Consider the following 23,364-nt stretch of genomic DNA (forward strand, 5'->3'; position numbering starts at 1 on the left):
AATCTTCATTTTAAAGTGATTCTCTCTGTAGGAAAAAAAAAATGTCTTTTTCTGTGAAAAGACAGGGAGAAGACTAAAAGTATTTTCCATGTCTGTGCAGAAAAATTTGGTTTCTTAGTTAGGTTTCTATTGATGTGATGAAGAGCATGGAAAAAAGCAACTCCTTATGGAGAGCATTTAGTAATCTTACAACTCTTAGACAATAGTCTGTCACTGAGAAAAGTCAAGACATTAACTCAAGGCAGGAACCTGAAGGCAGGAACTGAAGCAGAAGCTTTGGAGGAATGCCCCTTCTGGCTTCCTCACCACGGTTTGTTCAGTCTGCTTTCAAATACAACCTCGGATTAACTGCCCAGGGGTGGCAGCAACTACAGTGAGTCGAGCACAGTCACTAAGGAAGAAAATGCCTCATGCCTTTCTACACGTAAACTGATGGAGGCATTTCTCAGCTGGGGTTTCTCGTCCTAACTATGCCTAGATTTGTTTCATGTTGCCAAAATGCAACCAGAACAATAGGATACATATAGGAGGTCTATATTAGCAAATTTTCCTTAGACCAGTTTTGCTCTTACAAGTATCTCCAGGTTGAGATATTTTGAAGAGAAATGACATGAAACATTAATTATTAAATTATCACAAATACCAAAGAAATGGGAATTATTGACTGAAGCATTAATTGAATATCATGCAAATATCTCTCCTTGATTTTTTATCCTGAAATATAAGCAAAGGAGCACTATAATTCTCTTTTCCCCTTGTAAAATTTCTACCATCATATGCTCATATATTTGATCCTAACTTGGAATATTTCAATAGTTCTTGATGACATAAATACATGTCAATAATGAGAGGGGAAACCTCACACATATGATAAAAACTACATCAAACAAAACCTTCATCCATCACCTCTGTTTGTTAAGAAACACTGATTTTCCCATTAAGAAATGATTTTAAAAGACCAGTTCTTACCTTTTACTACATCCTAACCTGGTATCTAGATACTGCAATGAGAGGCAAATGATAAACTAAAAGGCACTCTGATTTCATTGGAAGTGAATATATTTCCACACAGTTATGTTATTAACTACATGGAACAAATAAAGACGGTACACAAAAAATTAAGGAAACTGAAAGTGACAGAATGCCTACAAGCATCACATCCAAGGTTTAGGAAACATTGTGGAAGACATCGTTAATAGACTCTTAGAACCAGAGGAGTGCCATGCAGTTCTTGACTCTGAGTATTACATGGGTATGACTCACAAGGACTCACAGTTGACAGGGTTATTCCCACTTGACCTCTGGAAGATCAATCCTATTTTACAACTCCAGCACAGACAGGAAAGAGGTTTGTGATGTCACCCACCACATCTGCGGAGTTAATAATAGTTGCAAGAGCATTTTTTCCATGTATAAGTGGAACACATCTGTACTAAAAATGTGCAGTGTCTGCAGAGCCAAGTAGAGGGCATAAGATCCAATGAGACTGGACTTAGAGTTGAGTTTCAGGTACCATGTGACTACTGGGAATTGAATCCTGGTCTTCTATAATAGCAGTTAGTTTTCTTGATGCCTGAGCCATCTTTACATACGCAGTATTGTAAAACTGATAAAATCATATCATTGGCCCTAGTGTAGAAACAACTGTTGTTGCTACAACACTGAATTTGATGCTAATGGAATTGCCCTCTAGATTCTTATGTTTATATACTCAGATTACTGCTTTCAGTGTTTGTCTTAGAAGTTTCATTTTATCATGGCCAAAGTTTAATACAGCAATTTATAACTAGACAATGTAAACAAAGGTGACTTCAGAATGATCAATCCTAAATGTGACATCTAAATCACCCACTCAAAGGCTCAGAGGTGATTAAAAAAGAGAGAAGAGCAGAACAAATATAAAGTCTGGCCTGCAGAATAGGCTCACTAGTTAAAAACATATGCTGCTCTTCACAAGGACCTGAGTTCAGTTTCCAGAAGTCCTGTCAGGTAGGGCAAATGCCTGTGACTCTAGAACCAGGGAATCCAACACCTTCTTATGATTTCATGGACATTTTATTCATATTCACAAACATATATACATATTTTAACAAACATAAATAAAGTTTCTTATACATTTAAGAACAACAGGAAGGGTAGAAACATATAGAAAGTTCACTTCTGGGCATGAAATATCTTTGCAGTTTCAGAATTGTGATTATTGGCCCAAGTCCATTCACAAGATAACACCCATCAAGTTTCCAACATAGAAAAGGGAAGGGTTCATGAGGTTCTGTGTCTCCCTTAGGACTTATAGGTAGGTAGTGGCAACCGGAGAGGGAACAACCATGTACTTTATCAGTGTAGTGAGTGATGTGGTCTCTAAGTTCCTGCAAATAATTTTCCAATATATTTTCTCTTGTAATCAACATTTAACAGATTCACTAGTGTCACCTAATTTTTTAAAGACATTAAAACAGAGGGAATGTCTTCCAAACATGTTTGGAGAAGCCCTCAAAGCAGGTGGTGGTTGACATTAGTGGTTGAGAACAAAGAGGCTGAAATACTACCACTGAGGACTAGGATCCAGACTCTAGCACACACAATAGCAGAATTCTTCCTGGTTCTAATCGTATGAGATTGGAAGGGATAGACAATGGCTAGGAAATGATCCACACTAATACAGGTGAGGAAGAGCATGATTCCATAGACATTGGTGAGGAATGTGGTCCCTGAGATCTTACAGAGGGTGTCACCAAAAGGCCAGTGGCGATTAAAGTTGTAAAAATTTTGAAGGTAGGGTACAGCAAAAAGCAAATCAGAGAGGGCCAGATTGGTGATGAAAATAGCAGTCTCACTTCTCATTTTCATGTGGAAGCAGAAGACAAACAGAGAGGCACAGTTGGTTGGTTATTAGACCCAGGATGAACACAACACTATAGATAGCACCATTCAGATTATACTTGAATCATCAACAATGCAAGTATTATTGGCAGTTGCATTGCCCATCCTGGGTCTGAGACTTGAATTTAAATCTTGGAACTGAAAGTAAATAAATCTTCTGTCACCCATGGATTTTTCCCCCTAGAAAGCCTGCTAGATGCAGGGATTCACCACTCTGAGATTAAGGACCAGTAAGAACATTTTCTTCATTAGTTCAAACCAAATTCTGGCACCAAATTTTTCTGAGATGTGGACAATCAATGAATTTTCTGAAGGCAGACGATCAAGGATTTTCTATGCATTATATTGTCTTGCAAAGAAAGGTAGTAGTTGGAATATGTAAGCCTGTAGGCTCAGTTAGACAAAAGTAGGTTAGGTTAGATGAAGTTCAGTTGTTAGGTTAATGTAGTAAGGTAAAAATAGTAATCAAAGGATGAAAATTTGTTTCCTTCAGTATTCTTTCTTTTCTCTCTCTTTTTTTTTTTGTAATATTGAACTATATGTCAACTCTTTGTACTCCTAGCTGTTAAAATTCTGGAATTTTAGGATTAGAGTATCAATTCATTGAATTGACTGAATTGACATAAATACATTTTTAAATCATTTTTCTTTTGTATAATGTCCACATTTAATGTTGCTTACTCTTTAGCATTTCACTTTAATTTGGTTAAATTCCATTTTATATTTAATATAACTTGCTAGTTATAAAAAAGGTGATGTGAATAATGTAACCAACAAATTGTAATGTGTACCTGAATGTAAAATGGAATTTATTTTACATTTACAAATAAATACAGGTAATCATTCAGCTGTAATTACAACCTGCATTTAAATGTTTATTAAATATAATAAAACATTTGGATTATTAAGCCAACAAAAACAAGAGGGAAATATAATTTAGAAGAGGAAGAGAAAGAGTAAGAATGGGAGAGAGACAAGATTAGGTAATATGAGGTGCATATAAGAAATATGTGTATACAGATGTTGTGTATTATATGTCCATATGTTATTATGTATTGTACTTATTGTAATAATATCACAATAAAAGTTATAATACAAACATATATGAAATAATGAAGGCATAAATAAGAATTACTATCATTATTCATGTGCACACCCCAAATACTGATGCACAACCCACACCCACATTCTGATGCACATGCCCACATCTAATTTTAAAATTAAAAATAATTAGTATAAAAATAAATAAATAAATAATAAACAAACATACAAACCAATAAATGGTTAAAATGTTCAGCACAGTGATGCTGTGTAGAGGCAAGTTGATATCTGAGAGGTCAACATCAACCTGTACTACATATGGAGTTCCAATATTGGCTGAGGAGATACTTTTGAGACAGTGTTTGAAAACAAATCAGCATGCCTTCATTATACAAGTTCTACAGAGAGTAGGAATGAAAAAAACTCAAATAAAATATATAATGCACATCAAAATAATAAATGCTCTGTATTACAAACCCACAGCCAACATTATCCTTAATGGAGAAATACTCAAGCAATACCATTAAAATAAATTAAAATCAAGAGTGAGACAGGGCTGTGCAATATCCCCACTCTTTTTCAATATAATCCTTGAAGCACTAGCTAGAACAAAATAACAAGAAAAGGAAATTATACAAAAAGAAAAAGTCACATTATTCTTATTTGTCAAATGTATGTACACATATATTTATACATATATAAATATACATTCTACTAGAAAACATGTTGAAATGAAGAACAGTTTCAATAAAGAGTCAGGATACAAAATCAACTTACAAAAATCAGTAGCCTACATGTTCACTAGCAAATTCAGAAGAAGATGATGGACACATATCCACTTACAATACCTTCAAAGAATGTAATAGACCTTGTGATGAACATATTCAAGGAGGAGAAAGAACTCTACAGTTAAAGTTTTAAATCTCAGAAGAAAGAGATTGAGACACTACAAGACAGGAAGACATCCTTTGATTCTGTACTAGTAGAAATGACATTGTGAAAATGATTATTCTGGCTAAAGCAATATATAGACTCAAGGCAACTCTAAGAAATTCACAATGACATTCTTCAGAAAACTATAATTCCTAAAATCCACATGGAATTAAAAAAGATTTGGATCACCAGAGCAATCCTTAATAATAAGAAAAGTGCAGAAATAATTATCATTCTGGATTTCAAAATATGTTCTACAGTAGCATTAATAAACAATGTATCTTACTGGTGCAAAAAGATATATAGATCAAGGGAGGAAACAAAAGACTCAAACATGAATACACATGTCTTTAGCTACCTGATTTGACAAAGATCCAAAAATATACTCTGGAGAATATACAGCATCTTTAACAAATGTGCTGTGAAAACAGGATGGCCACATGGAAAAGAATAAATTAGACCCATATAAATCATCTTATTGAAAACTAATTACAAATACATCAAAGATATCAGTGTAAAATCTGAAATGCTAGATCTGCCATAAGAAAACTGAAGCAGGACCGTAAAGATTATATGTATAGGAAATGATTTTATGAACAGGACTCTATTTGTCTAGAAATTAAGGTCAACAACAATTGACAAATATTGCCTCACAAAATTAAAAAAAAAAAAGCTTTATGGAGCAGAGGAGGAGGTCAATTGCGTGAAGCAAACACTACAAAGAGAGAATCTTTGCCATCTTTACATCTGATAATGGCTTAATATTAGAATCTATAAGGTACCCTGCCAAAAAAAAAAAAAACCCTAAAGACTTAAGAACACAAATGACTCAATTTAAAAATGAGATATGAGAGAAGGGCATAGTGTCTCACACCTTTAATACCAGTACTACAGAGTTAAAGGGAGGTGGATCTCTGTGATTTGAAGAACAGCTTGGTTTACATAGTGCATTCTAGGACAACCAGGGCTATGCAGAGAGACTCTATCTCAAGGAAGATGGGTAATAGAGTTGAAAAAAATTCTCAAAATAAGGCTTTAAGAAGTCTAAAAAATATCTACTGATTTTCATTACACGTATAAATTAGATAAACAAAAGTTAGAACAACTTTGAGTATTCATATAACCAATCTCAAAATGGATAAAATCAAGATAACCAACAACAAGTGCTAGTGAGGATGTAGGAAAATAGAATCACAATCTACTGTGTGATTGCAAACTGGTGCAACCTGAAAATCATTGTGCATAATTCTCTAATAAATTAAAAATAAATCTACCATATAACCTAGCTTTTACCACTTCTTGGCAATTCTTCAAAGAAGACAACATTCTACTCTACAGATGCAGGCACAGATATGTTCATTGATGCTCTGTTCACAATTACCAGGAAATGAAAACAACCTAAATATCCTTCAACTAATAGATAGTGAATAGATATTGAAAATGAGGTATATGTGTACAATGGATTACCATTTAGCTGTGAAGAAAATTAAAACCATACAGTAAATGAGTAGAACTGGAAAATATTATATTTAGTGAGATAAGTCGGACCCACAAAGACAAATACGCCATGTTCTTTATATCTTTGGTTCCTAGCCCTCTATCTACATATGTGTGTATACAATAGAGCAATCACAGAAAGGAGGAAACTGAAATGGGGCTATGACAAGGGGGACACCTAAGAGGGAAATAGTAGGACAGATAAAATATGAAGTAGAAATTGGGGAAAATGAGGAGGGACTTTAAACTGGAGAAAGAAGTAGGAAAATACAGAAGGGGAGGAAGTGGGAATGATGAATAACACTATGGATGGTTGAATGACACAGGGATTCAGTATTTCATATTATCTAAAGAGATTTGGGGAGGGAACAGGGGAGAGTAAGTAGGAGTAAAAAAATAAAAAATTTGTATTATAACTAAAAAAAAAAAATTATCCCGAACCTCAAGCTCTACTATAGAGCTACCATAATAAAAACAGCTTGGCACTGGCCTAAAAAAGAACATGTAGAAGAATGGAATCGAATTGAAGACCTGACATTAACCCACACACCTATGAACATATAATTTTTGACAAAGAAGCCAAAAATATACAATGGAAAAAAGAAAGCATCTTCAACAAATGGTGCTGGCATAACTGAATGTCAACATGTAGAAGGCTGCAAATAGATCCATATATGTCACCATGAACAAAATTTAAGTCCAAGTGGATCAACATAAATCCAGTTACTCTGAACCTGATAGAAGAGAAAGTAGGAAGTAGTCTTGAATGAATTGGCACTGGAGATCACTTTCTAAGTATAACACCAGTAGCACAGACAATGAGAGAAACAATCAAACAATGGGACCTGTTGAAACTGAGAAGCTTTTGTAGAGCAAAGGACATGGTCAACAAGACAAAGTGACAGCATACAGAATGGGAAAAGTTCTTCACCAACCCCACATCTGACAGAGGGCTGATATCCAGAATATAAAAAGAACTCAATAAATTAGAAATCAAAATGCCTAACAGTCCAATTAGAAATGGGCTATAGAACTAAACAGAGAATTCTCCACAGAGGAAGTTCAAATGGCTGAAAGACATTTAAGGAATTGCTCAACATCCCTAATTATCTGGGAAATGCAAATCAAAATGACTCTGAGATACCACCTTACACCTGTCAGAATGGCAAAGATCAAAAACACAGAAGACAACTTATGCTGGAGAGGATGTGGAGCAAGAAGAACTCTCCTCCATTGATGGTGGGAATGCAAGCTTGTACAGCCACTTTGGAAATCAATATGGCGCTTACTTAGAATATTGGGAATCCATCTCCCCCAAGACCCAGCTGTAGCACTCTTGGGCATACACCCAAAGAATGCTCAATCATACCACAAGGGCATTTGCTCAGCTATGTTCATATCAGCATTGTTTTTAATAGCTAGAACCTGGAAACAACCTTAACTGAAAAATTTTAAAAGTACCATTGAAAACTGTTTATACAAGGAGGTATATAAATGTGGGTAAATTATCTTACCTCTGTCATCAGACCAAACTCAGTTTGAACTCAAGCCCTGACACTTAATAAAAAAGTTTAAACACACTGCCAAATAAAATAAATAAACAGCCTAGAAAAAACTGAAGGAAAATGGAAAACACCAACTTTAACTTTAATTATGATTACCAAGCTTCCTTAGGGACTATGGGCAACAAGATTATAAGGAGACAGTAACAACCTGTCCTGCCCTGTGACAGCAGAGCTGCTCAAATGAACTACTGACTTCTGTGTTGTGACCCTGCATGTCCATTCCCTGTGACCAGGGTCATGTCTGCTCTTACCCCTTGAGAATTGACCCCATGAATACCTACTTTAGACAGCAAATTGTGATCTATTAAACAATGGTTATGAACCAATGAAAGAAGTGTTTTGTTTATCTGTGAGTGCTGAGAATTTCTCCTTGTGAAAGGCTGATGTCCCCACCTTAACAAAACAGCATGAAAACATTGCATGCCTTGTACATTGTTGGCAAATTACAGTGAATCCATAACAATTTCATTTTAAAAAAAAGTTTGTTCATTTTGTAGTGGTAGAGATTGAACTCCAGGTCAGGTTAAGCTACAACTAAGCAGCATCTTCAGCCTCTCATAATACTGTCTTTTGTTGTTGGTTTTGCTTTTCAAGACAGGCTTCCTCTGTGTAGCCCTGGCTGTCTTGGAACTTGATTTATAGACCAGGCTCAGCTCACTGTCACAGAGACCCACCTGCCACTTCCTCCTGAATGCTAGGATTAAAGGTGTACTACAACATAGTCCAGCTAATTTTTTGGAAGATACAGGTGTTCCTATACTGGGGGTGGGACCTAGGCTCCTTGAGCGAAAACCAGGAATCCTAACTGCTAGACCATGTGGGATCAGAAAAAAAATTAAACAAATATTCACATTTTGACTTTTTATTTTTGAGATTATAATGTAGTGGCAACGTCTACCTTCCAAACACTTTCATATACCCTTTTCTTTTCTTTTTTATACATGCCTGGTTGTTTTAATAATTGTTGCTGAATACAGGTATGCACATAAATATGTCTATATTACTTGTTTGATGTATACATTCCTCACATTTTTTAAAAGGAATACCTACATGTCTATTTGTGAAGACCAAATTAAATTCTTTCACTAGCACATTCTTGATCATATCTGGTTTTGTGATAACAAGCACAGGGAGCATTCCATTATATATCCTGTATTGAAAAAACAGAGATAATTACATTTTGATTCTGTTTTTACCTCTGGTTCTATAATACATGCTTCTGTGAACTGAAACTTGTCCTTCTCTAAGAATAGTAAGTGATTATTCACTGCTACTCTATTGTCCCTAAGGCCAAAACATTAACAATTCACAAGGAATAATGTTTATAGGAACTTTTAATTGGGGCCATTAGAAATGTATCACAACATGCCCATGGCCTTAGGTCACATGGTTATGGAAGCAAAAAGACCCTTGTAATTAGTACAGTGGTTTCTGAGGATGGATGAGAACAGATGAAGAGGCAGGACCTCTTCCTACTTGCTTGTAGCACACAGCATAGTGATGTCACTTCTTGCCAGGCTCTAGACAAATCCCTAATTGCCTCAACCATCACACAAAATAATTAATTGAACAAGTCTAGAAGTCAACAGCCTGATGTAACATATCCAACACTTTTTCATCAAAGTGAGTAGTATGTGCTGAGAGAAAAGAACTATACACATTCTTATTAAATAGTCAATGCCTTGTATAAAATGTAACAAAAATTAAAAAGTAAAAGATAATTCAACAAAGTATGAAAATGCAGAACTCTAAGATCAGTAGTCAGGGGGCAGATATGAAAGACAGTGACTTCTAAGCCAGTATGCATTGATAGCATCTTCCAGACCAACATTGAATGTAGTGAGACCTGGTCTCAAAAATTAAACTTGGAGGAAGGTCTGGGATGCCTGCAACCCACAGAAAGAAGTACAGGCAGGTAAGAATTACTGAGAATGAGAGAAATGATCTTCCCTAGGGAAGAGCACAAACACTGGTTACCCAATTCCAGTCAGCCCTGAAAACATATGTACAAATAACACTATACAGACTGATTAGGTCATAGTTACAAAGTTAAATGCACTTATATATACATATAGATATGTAACAACAATTAATGAAAACCAGAGGATGCATTTGAAGGAGGAAAGGGAAAGGAGAAAGGATGCAATTATATTATAACCTCAAACAAAAAGGAAGTAATAAAATAAGAAAATATACTTTATTGACACATTAAATTAATCAAAAATAATAACTGTAAATATGCCTATTTTCCCAATAGCCTTTCTTTGAAAAGTCCGTATTTACTGGAAATATTTTTATAAAATTACTTTTGATTTTATCTAATTGTAAATCAGTATGGGCAGGAGACACTCTACTGAATGAGTAGAAATGATACATATGTCTGAATTAATGTATTTCTTATAACTTTTAAAAGTCTCAAGGAAGAATAGAGACACAAACCCTTGTAAGACACTGGGTAGCCCAGTTTCCAGCCAATTGACGGCCCTAAGGGAGGGCTCCCCTTTTCCAAGGCTGCAGGCAGACCCTGCAGTCTCCACACCCTGCCCCCACACCCATCTGCCTGAGACCCCAGCCACTTCCTGGGACTCAGAGACCAACCCCCCCAGTTCCTGTAGGCCCCAGAACTCCCATCTGGTCCAGAGGTGAGTGCCTGGGGTTATAGCCAGAGAGGCAACTGCCCCTGGCTCCCACCACTGGACACAGGCCATCCCAAAAGGACCTGACCAACTTGGCCCCAGTTTCTGGCCAATCTGCGGGAAGGCTCTCCTTTTCGAAGACTGCAGGCAGACACTGCAGTCTCCAAACCCTGTCCCCACACCCATCTGCCAGAGACCTCAGCCACTTCCTGAGAATCAGAGACCAGTCCCCAGCTTCCATCCTGCCCTGGATCTCCCATCTGGACCACAGACCAGAGGAACTCCCATCTGGACAAGAGGAGCTCCCATCTGGACAAAATAAGGAGACCCCAGGGCTTCCCAAGACTCAGAGTCCAACACCCTCCCTAGCTCCTATCCAGCCAGCACTCTCATCTGGACCAGCACTCCCATGTGGCCCAGAGCTTCCATGTGGGCTCCCTAAATCTGTCAGCTCTCTCTGGACCAAGTACACTGATAAGACCAAGAAGGAACCCAAGAGGAGATGGGCAGACATCAAGGCAGAAGTACATACAACAAAATAAGGAGCAATACAGCATCACCAGAACCTAGTCCTTCTCCAACAGCTAGATCAGAACATCACGGAATGGAAGAAGAAGAAGAAGAAAACAACCTTATAAGTAACATTATGAAGAGGCTAGAGCCTTATATAGAAGAAATCAAAAATAAAGTAGAGGAACAGACAAACAAAAAATGGGAAGAATGCTATAAAAAAACTAGAGGAAAGGACAATTAAAGCAGAAGAAAACAATAAGTCCTGAAAGAAAATCATGAAGAAGCAAGGGAGACAGTCCAAGACCTGAAGAGGGAAATAGAACAAATGAAGAAGACACTAGCAGAAGGAATGCTGGAAATAGAAAATCTGAGTAAAGAAACAGGAATTTCAGATGCAAGTATAACCAACAGAATGCAACAGATGGAAGAGAGGATCTCTGGTGTTGAAGATACAGTAGAAGAAATAGATTCATCAGTCAAAGTAAACACTAAAACCAACAAAGTCATGTCCCGAAATGTCCAAGAAATTTGGGCCACCATGAAAAGATCAAACCTACCAATAATAGGGATAGAGGAAGGAGAAGAATACCAACTCAAAGGCACAGAAAATATTTTTAACAAGATCATAGAAGAAAACTTTCCCACCTTAAAGAAGGAACAGCCTATGAAGATACAAGAAGCCTATAGAACACCAAACAGAATAGATGCCCCAAAAAAGTCCCCTCGCCACATAATAATTAAACAACTAAATGTACAGAAAAAAAGAAAGAATATTAAGGGCAGCAAAGTTAAAAAGCCAAGTGACTTATAAAGGCAAACGCATCAGAATAACACTGGATCTCTCCATGGAGACTTTGAAAGCCAGAAGGACCTGGACAGATATAATGCAGACACTAAGAGACCATGGATGCCAGCCTAGACTAATATACCCAGCAAAACTTTCAATCATAATAGATTTAGTGAAGAAGACCTTCCAAGACAAAACCAGAATTAAACAATACTAATCCACAAACTCAGCCCTACAGAAAGCACTAGAAGGAAAATTCCAACCTAAGGAATGCAGATACACCCATGAAAACACAAGCAATATATAACACCACAGCAGTAAACTCCAAAGAAGAGTAGTACACACACACTACCACCAAAAAATAAAAATAAAAACAGGAATAAACAATCACTTGTCATTAATATACCTTAATAACAATGGACGTAATTCACCTATAAAAAGACATAGACTAACAGAATGGATTCCAAAACAGGACCCATCTTTCTGCTGCATACAAGAAACACACCTCAAACTCAATGACAGACACCTCTAAAGAATAAAAGTCTGGGAAAAGACTTTCCAATCAAATGGTCTTAAGAAGCAAGCTGGTGTAACCATCCTAATATCCAGCAAAATAGACTTCAAACTAAAATCAATCAAAAGAGATGATGAAGATTATTACATACACATAGCAGGAAAGAACCACCAAGATGATGTCTCAATTCTGTACATTTTTGCCCCAAACACAAGGGCACCCACATATGTAAAAGAAACATTACTAAAGCTCAAATCACATATAAAACCCCACACATTAATAGTAGGAGACTTCAACACCCCACTTTCACCTCTGGACAGATTAGCCAAATTGAAATTTAACATAGACATAATGGACTTAACAGATGTTATGGCTCAAATGGATTTAATTGATATTTACAGAACATTCCACCCAAACAAAAAAGAATATACCTTCTTCTCAGCACCCCATGGAACCTTCTCAAAAATCGACCACATACTTAGCCACAAAGCAAATCTCAACAGATACAAAACAATTGGAATAACCTCCTGTGTTCTATCAGACCACCATGTTTTAAAGTTAGATTTCAACAATAGAAAAAACTACAAAAATCCTGCAATCTCATGAAAACTGAATAATGCTCAACTGAATCACCAATGGGTTAAGGAAGAAATAAAGAAAGAAATTAAAGACTTCCTAGAGATCAATGAAAATGAATACACCACATACCCAAACTTATGGGATACTATGAAAGCAGTGCTAAGAGGGAAACTCATAGCACTGAATGCCCACACAAAGAAGCTGGAAAAATCTCATGCTAGTGACTTGACAGCAAACCTGAAAGCCCTTGAACAAGAAGAAGCAAAGTCTCCCAGGAGGAACAGACAACAAGAAATTATCAAATTGAGAGCTGAAATTAAGAAAATAGAAATAAAGAGAACAATACAAAGGATTAATGAAACAAGGAGTTGGTTCTTTGAGAAAATCAACAAGATAGACAAGCCCTTATCCAAACAAACCAAAAGACAGAGAGAGAGAGCATCCAAATTAATAAAATCAGAAATGAAGAGGGGGACCAAACAACAGACAATGAGGAAATCCAGAGAATCATCAGGTCATACTTCAAAAACCTTTACTCCACAAAACTGGAAAATCTAAAACAAATGGATAATTTTCTGGATAGGTACCACATACCTAAGTTAAGTCAAGACCAGATAAACCAAGTAAATATCCAATAACCCCTAAGGAAATAGAATCAGTCATTAAAAGTCTCCCAACCAAAAAAAATAAAATAAAATAAAATAAAATAAAAGCCCTGGACCAGATGGTTTCACTGCAGAATTCTACCAGATCTTCAAAGAAGACTTAATACCAATACTCTTTAAATTGTTCCAAACAATAGAAGCAGAAAGTATACTACCAAACTCCTTCTATGAGGCTACAATTACCCTGATACCTAAACTAAACAAGGATGAAACAATGAAAGAGAACTACAGACCAATCTCCCTCATGAACATTGATGCAAAAATACTCAATAAAATTCTGGCGAACGGACTCCAAGAACACATCAAAATAATTATCCACCATGCTCAAGTAGGCTTCATTCCAGGGATGCAAGGGTGGTTCAACATATGAAATTCCTTAACTGTAATACATCATATAAACAAACTCAAAGACAAATTAAAAAAAAAAAACACATGATCATCTCACTAGATGCAGAAAAGGCATTTGACAAAATCCAACACCCCTTCATGATAAAGGTCTTGGAGCCATCAGGAATACAGGGAACATACCTAAACATAATAAAGGCAATCTACAGCAAGCCAACAGCCAACATCAAATTAAATGGAGAGAAACTCAAAGCAATACCACTAATCTCAGGAACAAGGCAAGGCTGTCCCCTCTCCCCATACTTATTCAATATATTACTTGAAGTTCTAGCCAGAGTTATAAGACAACATAAAGAGGTTAAAGGGATACAAATTGGAAAGGAAGAATTCAAGCTCTCCCTATTTGCAGATGACATGATAGTATACATGAGTGACCCCAAAAATTCAACCAAGGAACTGATATAGCTAATAAAAACCTTCAGCAACATAGCAGGATACAAGATCAACTCAAAAAAATCAGTAGCCCTCCTATATACAATAGACAAACAGGCTGAGAAGGTAATCAGAGATACATCACCCATTACAATAGCAACAAATGATATGAAATACCTTGGGGTTACTCTAAGTAAGCACGTGAAGGACCTATATGACAAGAACTTTAAGTCACTGAAAAAAGAATTTGAAGATGTCAGAAAATGGAAATATCTCCCATGCTCGTGGATAGGCAGGGTTAACATAGTAAAAACGGCAATCTTACCAAAAGCACTCTACAGCTTCAGTGCAATCCCCATCAAATTATCAACACAATTCTTCACATATCTGGAAAGAATAATACTCAACTTCACATGGAAAAACAAAAAACCCAGGATAGCCAAAAGAATCCTGTACAATAAAACAACTTCTGGAGGCATCACAATCCCCGACCTCAAGCTCTACTATAGAGCTACTGTAATAAAAACAGCTTGGTACTGGCATAAAAACTGACATGTAGACCAATGGAATCAAATGGAAGACCCTGATATTAACCTGTACTCATATGAACATATAATTTTTGATAAAGAAGCCAAAAAAATGTACAATGGAAAAGAGAAAGCATCATCAACAAATGGTGCTAGCATAACTGGATGTCAATGTGTAGAAGGCTGCAAATAGATCCATATCTGTCACCATGCACAAAACTTAGGCCAAGTGGTTCAAAGACCTCAACATACATCCAGTTACTCTGAACCTGATAGAAGAGAAAATAGAAAGTACTCTTGAGCACATTGGCCCTGGAGATCACTTTCTAAATATAACACCAGTAGCACAGACACTGAGAGAATCAATCAATCAATGGGACCTGTTGAAACTGAGAAGCTTTTGTAGAGCAAAGGACAAGGTCAACAAAACAAGCGACAGCCTACAGAGTGGGAAAAGGTCTTCATCAACCCCACATCTGACAGAGTGCTGATATCCAGAATATATAAAGAACTCAAGAAATTAGACATCAAAATGCTCAACAGTCCAATTAAGAAATGGGATATAGAACTAAACAGAGAATTCTCCACAGAGGAAGTTCAAATGGCTGAAAGATATTTATGCTGGAGAGGATGTGGAGCAAGAGGAACTCTCCTCCACTGCTGGTGGTAATGCAAGCTTGTACAGCCACTTTGGAAATCAATATAGCGCTTACTTAGAAAATTGGGAATCCATGTCCCCCACGACCCAGCTATAGCACTCTTGGACATATATACAAGGAATTCTCAATCATACCACAAGGACATTTGCTCAGCTATGTTCATATTAGCATTGTTTGTAATAGCCAGAACCTGGAAACAACCTAGATGCCCTTCAACTGAAGAATGGATAAAGAAAATATGGTACATATACACAATGGAGTCCTACTCAGCAGAGAAAAACAATGACATCATGAGGTTTGCAGGCAAATGGATGGATCTAGATAAAAATCATCCTGAGTGAGGTTACCCAGACTCAGAAGGACAAACATGGTATGTACTCATTCATAGGAGGATACTAGATGTAAAACAAAGATGACTAGACTGCTGCACAACTCCAGGGAGGCTACCTAGAGAATGGGACCCTAGGAAAGACACAAGGATCACCCAAGGACAGAGATCTACATGAACAACCTGGACAACAGTGGGAGTAATGAAGGGCAAGATTTGAGGGAAAGAAGGCTTAGGGTGGCAGGAGATCCCAGCTGGATCCAGAACAGAAAGGGAGAATGAGGAATAACAGACCATGATAAATGAAGATCACATGAGAAGTGGGATAGGCAGAGTGCTGGAGAGGTCCCCTGAAATCCACAATGGGATATCCTCTGTAGACTGCTGGCAATGGTCGAGAGAAAGCTTGATCTGACCTAGTGTGGTGATCAGATGACTATACACCCTATCAGTCATCTTGGAACTCTCATCCAATTACTCATGGAAATGGATGCAGAGATCCTCAGCCAGGCCCCAGGTGGAGCTCAAGATGTCCAAGGGTCGAGAAAGAGGAGGGACTGGAAGAGCATGAATAGTTGAATCCAAGTTTGCAAAAAGTACAGGGACAAATAGCCAATTGAAAGAAAGCACATGAATTATGAACCAATGGCTGAGGAGCCCCTAGCTAGATGAGGCCCTCTGAATAAGTGAGACAAAGGAATAGCTTGATCTGTTTGGGAGGCACCCAGGCTGTGGGACCAGGATGTGTCCTTAGTGCATGAGCTGGGTTTTTGGAAACTTGGGCTTACACAGGGACACATTCCCAGCCTGGAAGGAGGGGACAGATCCTGCCTGTACTGAATCCACCAGGTTTAAATGAATCCCCAGGGCTGTCTTGGTCCTGGAGGACATGGGAATGGAGGGGAGGTGCTGGGGATAGATGGGTGTGGGGTAGGATGGGGGAAGACAGGAGAACCCATGGCTAATGTACAAAATTAAAACACATAATAAAAGAAAAACAAAAAAAAAATAAAAATAAGACACTGGGTAAAAATAAGGTTAGGTATCTCCAGAACAAAGGACAAAGACAAATCATTATGTGCAATACTCTCTCATCTTAAATCAACTGAGGGCAAAAATATATTGATGGAACTCTTGGCAGGACAGGCTTTCAAACACTTTAAACCAGGCAAATGTGTCCAAATAAACTCTGGACTGACAAAGTTCTCCCATGCAGTTTGGTGTCACATTGTAGCAAATGTACATATGGGTCATTTGCAGAATACTCACCCCCACATAAAATCCCCATACTTTCTTTGGCATTCTATATCGTATTTTGATATGCCCTGAGATAAGAAAAGAAAATGAAAAGTCATTATTTATCTACCTTTATTGACCACTACATGGGAAATGAGGTCTTTGATGCTCCCAAAGACTACACACCAGCATTTCAGCCTAATGTCCTATTGCTAACAGCTCGGGTCCTCACCTGACCTGACACAAACCTGAAGTCATACCTGACCTGCCACAACCCTGAGGTTACAAACATATGTTAGTAAAACCCAAGGTAACAGGTAATGATCTCAGTGTGAAAAAAAAAAAAGAACAATTCTTCAAACTGAAAGCCTTACAACTAATCCCAATGTCCTATTGAAAGGATGAACTAATATGGGATTTAATGATATTTAATTGACACCATCACAAGAAGCAAAGTAGAGAACCCAATAGCACTCACCCTCCTATAGTTAAGCATTGTCCCAACAAAAGGCAGAGGATAGGGACCAGGAATTCCTAGCTTCTTAAAATGTCCATGAGAAGAGGTCCCATACCTATAACATGGAGGAGAAAATCAGGTCTTATTCAAACACACACACATAAATACACACATAACCAAATGCCATATTAAAATATACATATTTATATATGCATATGTATACACACAAATACATACTAACCCATGTATTTTATTGTGTCAATATGTAATATGTGAGTAGATACACATGTATATTTGAGTATATATATTTTTTCTTGGATGCAAAAATTGAGACTTAACAAAATTTTTTTCAGTGAGGTATCAGACTATAGCAGAAAAAATTCAAAGAAATAATTTGCTTCATATACCATCTTACTAAAAACATTTAGGTTGATACTTGATTGTCCCAGTCATAGAGTTAATATATAATAAAACTTTATAATCTTGAGTTTGAGTATTGTTAATGGACTCACATGACTTAGGAAGTAAAGAAACATCATCAGTCTGATTAATCTGCAATGCAAGGTCTACCGACCCTGCCTCAACCTTATGTAAGCAGTGAACAGTGAAGTTGGTTAGAGGCGGAAGATAGCCCACCAGCAGAACTTCCTGACAAGTCTCTCTGACCTTTTCCTGTCCCTCAGATTGAAAACTGTTCAGAGCTTCCTAGATGCAGCTTTAGGGTTGGGGAGATGGCTCAGCAGGTAAGAGTATTTTCTGCCCTTGCAGATGATCGAAGTACTTAGCAAACAAATGAACTAACAAGAGTTTATAACTCCATTCCCCTGAGAATTCAATGCCGTCTTTTAACTTACATGGACATCAGGCATGTATGTGATATACATACATATCATGCAAAATATTCATGGGGGAATGTATATATTTAAGATAGTGATGTTGTGAGTCATCAGATCAGGTGTGGGGTTTTGATGCTGCAGTTGCTTTTGAGTCATTCATTCCCCTGCAAGTAACCGTTCAAATGCACTCCTGTGATAATTACCTAAACTCATGTCTCTCTAGGGTGGACTTCGGAGGAATGGCTACATTGATCTGTCACTTGTGCCCTACTGAGGTCAAAGAATATTTTTCCATCATTCTCAGAAAACTCTAACATCTCCATGTATTATCCAAATGAACTCATGAGGCAATGAACTACATAAAATATCATTTCTCCGTTTTGTTTCTTCCTAGATCCTAGATGGCACAAAGGCAGCTTTCTGTACTTAGATGATCAGTCACAGGAACTTAGTTTACTGTCAGTAACCCAACAATCTATGTGATAATATTTTCTGGACAGACAGGCCTGAGTCTAAGTAATCATTATTATCTCAGATTTTGTTTCCCTCATTGTGGGTTCAATATTCTGCCTATCCCAGTGAGACAAACTAATGAGAGAAAAACAACAAGAGAAACAGTGGACTGTAATCATTTTTAGCCTGCTCCAGATTGTCTCCTAATGTTGGATTTTTAACATTATTGAAAAAACACTTGGCTGAAAATCACAGTGAATTAAATTATTTAAGTTACAGCAGAAATGTGTTCAGGTTTTGAATTATGAATTTCTATTGGATAATATCTTTTGGTTTTCTCACAGGGAAAGGGGCCCTGAGAATCATCCCAACTCTAAGGCCATAAAGGAGAGGCTTTCAACCAATTACTCACAGAAAGAGGAGCACCAGGATGGTAGTCAGCAGTGCCCATGCTTCTGTGGAAATGTTTGGAATCAGGTCCATCGCTCTTTTCCTTCAAGATATTTCTTTCTGACTTTTCCTAGTTGGTGAAGACATGAGTTCTCTTTCTGAGTCCAGGAGTGAATCTCTGAAGACAATCTGCAGTATTTGTATTCTAGAAAAGGGCGTGGGGCAGTCACTACTGCCAGTAGAAAGACCAACTGGAGATCTTCTATGGGTATGGAGAATAAGAGTGACATCCTCTGTTGACAGTTCATAATAGTTCATGTTAACCTACATTTGGACTTCTTTCTAGTTCTAGGAAATTAATAAATAACTAAACCAATGTTCTGGTAGTACCAGAAGTCATAGATGTTTGTCAGAAATGCAATAATGTGATTGACATTAAATTTCCTTTATTTTTATGTGGCTGTCTATATTGCAAAACACATTAAATATTTGCACATAAGCTTCATTTATAAATATTTACACATGCATGTTTGTCTTTGTGGAACCCTGTCTATACTCTAGAAGATGAAACATTGTATTTAATAAAAAAATTGACAAAAATAAATAAATCATGTCATCCCTAGATAAACTGGCTTCCCATGCATTTCTTTTATTGTCATTTTTGCACTGTTCATGCTTTTTGTATATATTTCCCTTATACACTGTCATTATTAATGGGCATTTCTCACTATTATTTTTGTACTCCCAGTGTCAGTGAGGTGCGTTAAATATATACCCATAGGTCCCAAAATGTATTAGTGTCACAAGCCCAAGCTTAAATTCTTCACTTCTTCCCCTGTGCCTACCCTCTGTCTGTAGTATGTGATGGTATGTTGGTCATTTGTACCTGTGAATCTGTGTGTACCTACTGCTTGTGTATGTATCCCTAACAAAGGACTTAGCTCTGTATTTATTGGACTCAAAGAAAGCATGGCATGGGTAATGGATGAGGGATTCTTTATAGAAATCTTCAGCAGAGTTTTGTGGAGAGGAGGATATAATTTACTGACCCTAACTAAAACTGAAACACTCAGAGTACCACCCCCCAAATGGCAAGCATACCAAGCTATATCTGTATGTTATTTGCAACATTAATGGTCGATATTTATTTATAGGTTTGCTTCCAACCTGTGGGCTGCTTTCAGCAAATGATTACAACACACATGTGCATTATTGAATCAGGGCCATGGGAGGATATATAATATAAGATTAAAATTGTGCATTAGCTTAGTTTGTAAAGGCTGATTACATGGGAAATTGAAGGTAAGTGAAGCTGGTTGTAACATTTTTGTCTTAAAGGCAGGTTAAACAATTGGTGAATATATAGTAGAGTATCAGTGTAAATCTTAAGTGATCTCAAGGTACATTATTAACTTAGCTGTCAGGTCCAGAAAAAGTTCAATCTCTCTGAAGGCAAGAGACAATAAGAATGTAAATGATATAATATTGTATCAATACATAGACTGTATCAGATTAGACATCATAATTGGTTGGTTCAGTTGAGTTGAAGAGAATTTTTAGTTCACAAATGACTTTCTAATGGTCCACTAAATGTTATGCTCTATGTGGATGACCTAATGGATGGGTTCACTGATCCTACATGCACACTCAGAGAATACCTGCCATAGAAATATGATGTGACATGTATCACTCTATAGAGGGTGATACTGTCTACTGTGACCTACACTACAATCTTGATTGGAGAGGTCCCACAAGTGAGTTTTTTTTTTTAATCTTCAAGTAAGTACTTTATTATCAAATAATTAAACATGAGAACAAGATTTCTATTTCCAAAAAGTTTTCCTTTACATAATATCTTGTGAGACACTTAGAAGAATCCAACACTACATCTTTTCTACTTTCTCCTTTGCTACAGGCTGGCTTGTTATAGTTTAAACATCTCTTTCTCCATCATATTTATGCTACCCATGAAATATGTTAGTTCCTTTCCACATAGTATTTACTCGTGCCAGGTTAAGAAACATGTTTTATAGTGACATAAATATAGCTACAAGAAAAAACATACAATCTTACAGAGGGAGACCCTCCTTAAAATAAAGAAAAGCAAAGGGCTTTATGCAATTACACAAGGCAGATCATTCCAGAAATAACATTCAGAGTTAGTACATCAGTAATACCACATAAGAAGTTAATAACTTGTGAGTAGGAATGGTCCCCACAGGGTCATATGTTTGGATGTCTGGTCATTAGGGGGTGGTGCTTGTGAAGGGACTACCCACCACTCTCACATTTCTCCAGAGTGCTCTTGAGTAGGAGAAGCAGGAAATATTAGTTAGAAGGAATCAAGGGGGGGAAGATAAAGATAGAAAATACAGGCTAGCCTTAAGAGGGCCTGGAACCTATTCCAGCAGGCTGTGACTGTCTCTGACCTAGGGTATATAAAAGAATGCCAGGAGGTGAAGAAAAAGACCTCCCCACAGCACAGCAAAGTACAAATTATCTCAGAAACTTGCACTCAGGCCCATGGTCTAATCATCCCCGCTATGCAGACCTGCTGGGTAAAGCCACTAGGAAACAGGTCCCCCTTTCTTTGAATGTATAAAAAACAACTCCTCATTAAGAGCTCTCCATGGCTGTCACACCTTCTAGTATAGGAGTAAAGGAAGACAAAGATGGCATTTCTTTTTTGAAATGGTCTAAGCTGACTACAGCAGTCTTAGCTGCATCTAGCCCTTTCTAAACCAAAAACTTTTAATGCAATTGCAAACCTAAAGAATCCCTTAGCTCCATAATTAACAGGTTAACATAAATATTGCTATACATAGCTACAATTCTCTCAATCTTACTACTTAAAACAACTCTTAACAGAACTATTTGAATTTCTTGCTAACTTAGAAAAATCTTCTGATATATTCACATCAAACTTGAATATTTCCTTAACTTCACCAAACCAGGGTGTGTTAACATTAATAGGTTAACATAATAACATAACCATTACTATAAACCATTATAATTCCTAAACATGCATTCATAACCTTAATTCACTCAAACTCCCCCTTTTCTTTATAATTTTTTAAACAAAATCTTGAATGTAGTTAGAAAAATCACAATTTCTTCATTTAAACAGTTCCATTTGTAACACAAAACCATTTCCATAAGTAATTCCATTTTTACATAAACAGTTACATAAAAGAGTTACACTTTTAAACACAAAACAATTAATGAATCACCACAGATATTAAAGCATATATGCATACACAAAAGTGCATCTTGAGCTTAGCTAGAAAAAAATAGATTTCTTCATTTAAACAGTTCCTAGTTCATCACCATACGTAAATTCAAAATTGTCCCATTGCAATGAAATCACTGTTGTTCATTTCATTTCTTAAGTCCCAAAATTCAAATAATAAATTCTGGTACCAGCCTTTCCAATATGAAGAAATCTATAACCAAAACCTTTTTGTAGTTTTATCTCATTTTTTTTTAAGTTCAAAAAGTTCAAATAAATTCTGGTACTAGACTTTCAGTTCCAAATACGAAGAAACATTTTACAATAAAAACCTTTGTGCAGTTAACAATTTTAGTTCACACAAGCGTCTCTGCCACTTTCATTCTCAAGCCAGAGACATTTTTAGTTACAGTAACATTTTAAACTGCACGATTTCTGCTGCTAGCTCTGTTGTATTGATGTTCCATGGGTTTCAGCTGCAGATGCCTGGCTGCGGTGGTTGTGTTGGTTCTGGCATCCATCATTCTTAGTTTCTTAGCAGCTTCTGGAGCTTTTGAAATGACTCAGACTGCTAGCTTGAAGTCTGCTGGGACACTACCCTCTGTGCATATACATTAAGCATAGACTCACAATCAACATTTACACGTTTTTACAAACTCACATATAACATATTAACATACACTTATTTATAAGGAAACTGTATAGAAATACCTTAGCAAATATATTTCTTATATACATTCTATAGGACTATCTTAACAAATACTTCTTATTTAAACTTACATCATGGTCATTTACCACATGTTTTTACTTACAAGTTTATTATAGAACTACCTTAGATATAAGGAAATTCTATAGAACT

General features: G+C 36.8%; 1 protein-coding gene and 1 pseudogene across 1 annotated transcript in view; both read right to left on the minus strand.

Annotated features, from left to right (window-relative positions):
• LOC118572619 (cytochrome P450 3A13-like) overlaps positions 1 to 19,369 on the minus strand; it is a 45,329-nt gene extending 25,960 nt beyond the window's left edge. The window contains exons 1-4 of the mRNA XM_036172345.1: positions 19,299 to 19,369; positions 17,619 to 17,712; positions 17,174 to 17,229; positions 8,970 to 9,069 (exon numbers count right to left, since the gene is read on the minus strand). Coding sequence (XP_036028238.1) covers positions 8,970 to 9,069; positions 17,174 to 17,229; positions 17,619 to 17,712; positions 19,299 to 19,369 — 321 coding nt within the window. The remainder of the gene's footprint in view (positions 1 to 8,969; positions 9,070 to 17,173; positions 17,230 to 17,618; positions 17,713 to 19,298) is intronic.
• Positions 2,451 to 3,051, minus strand: LOC118572561 (annotated as a pseudogene).
• Positions 19,370 to 23,364: the final 3,995 nt, after the last annotated feature.

This window comes from Onychomys torridus, chromosome 22 (genome assembly GCF_903995425.1).
Source record: "Onychomys torridus chromosome 22, mOncTor1.1, whole genome shotgun sequence".
NCBI classification, from domain to species: domain Eukaryota; kingdom Metazoa; phylum Chordata; class Mammalia; order Rodentia; family Cricetidae; genus Onychomys; species Onychomys torridus.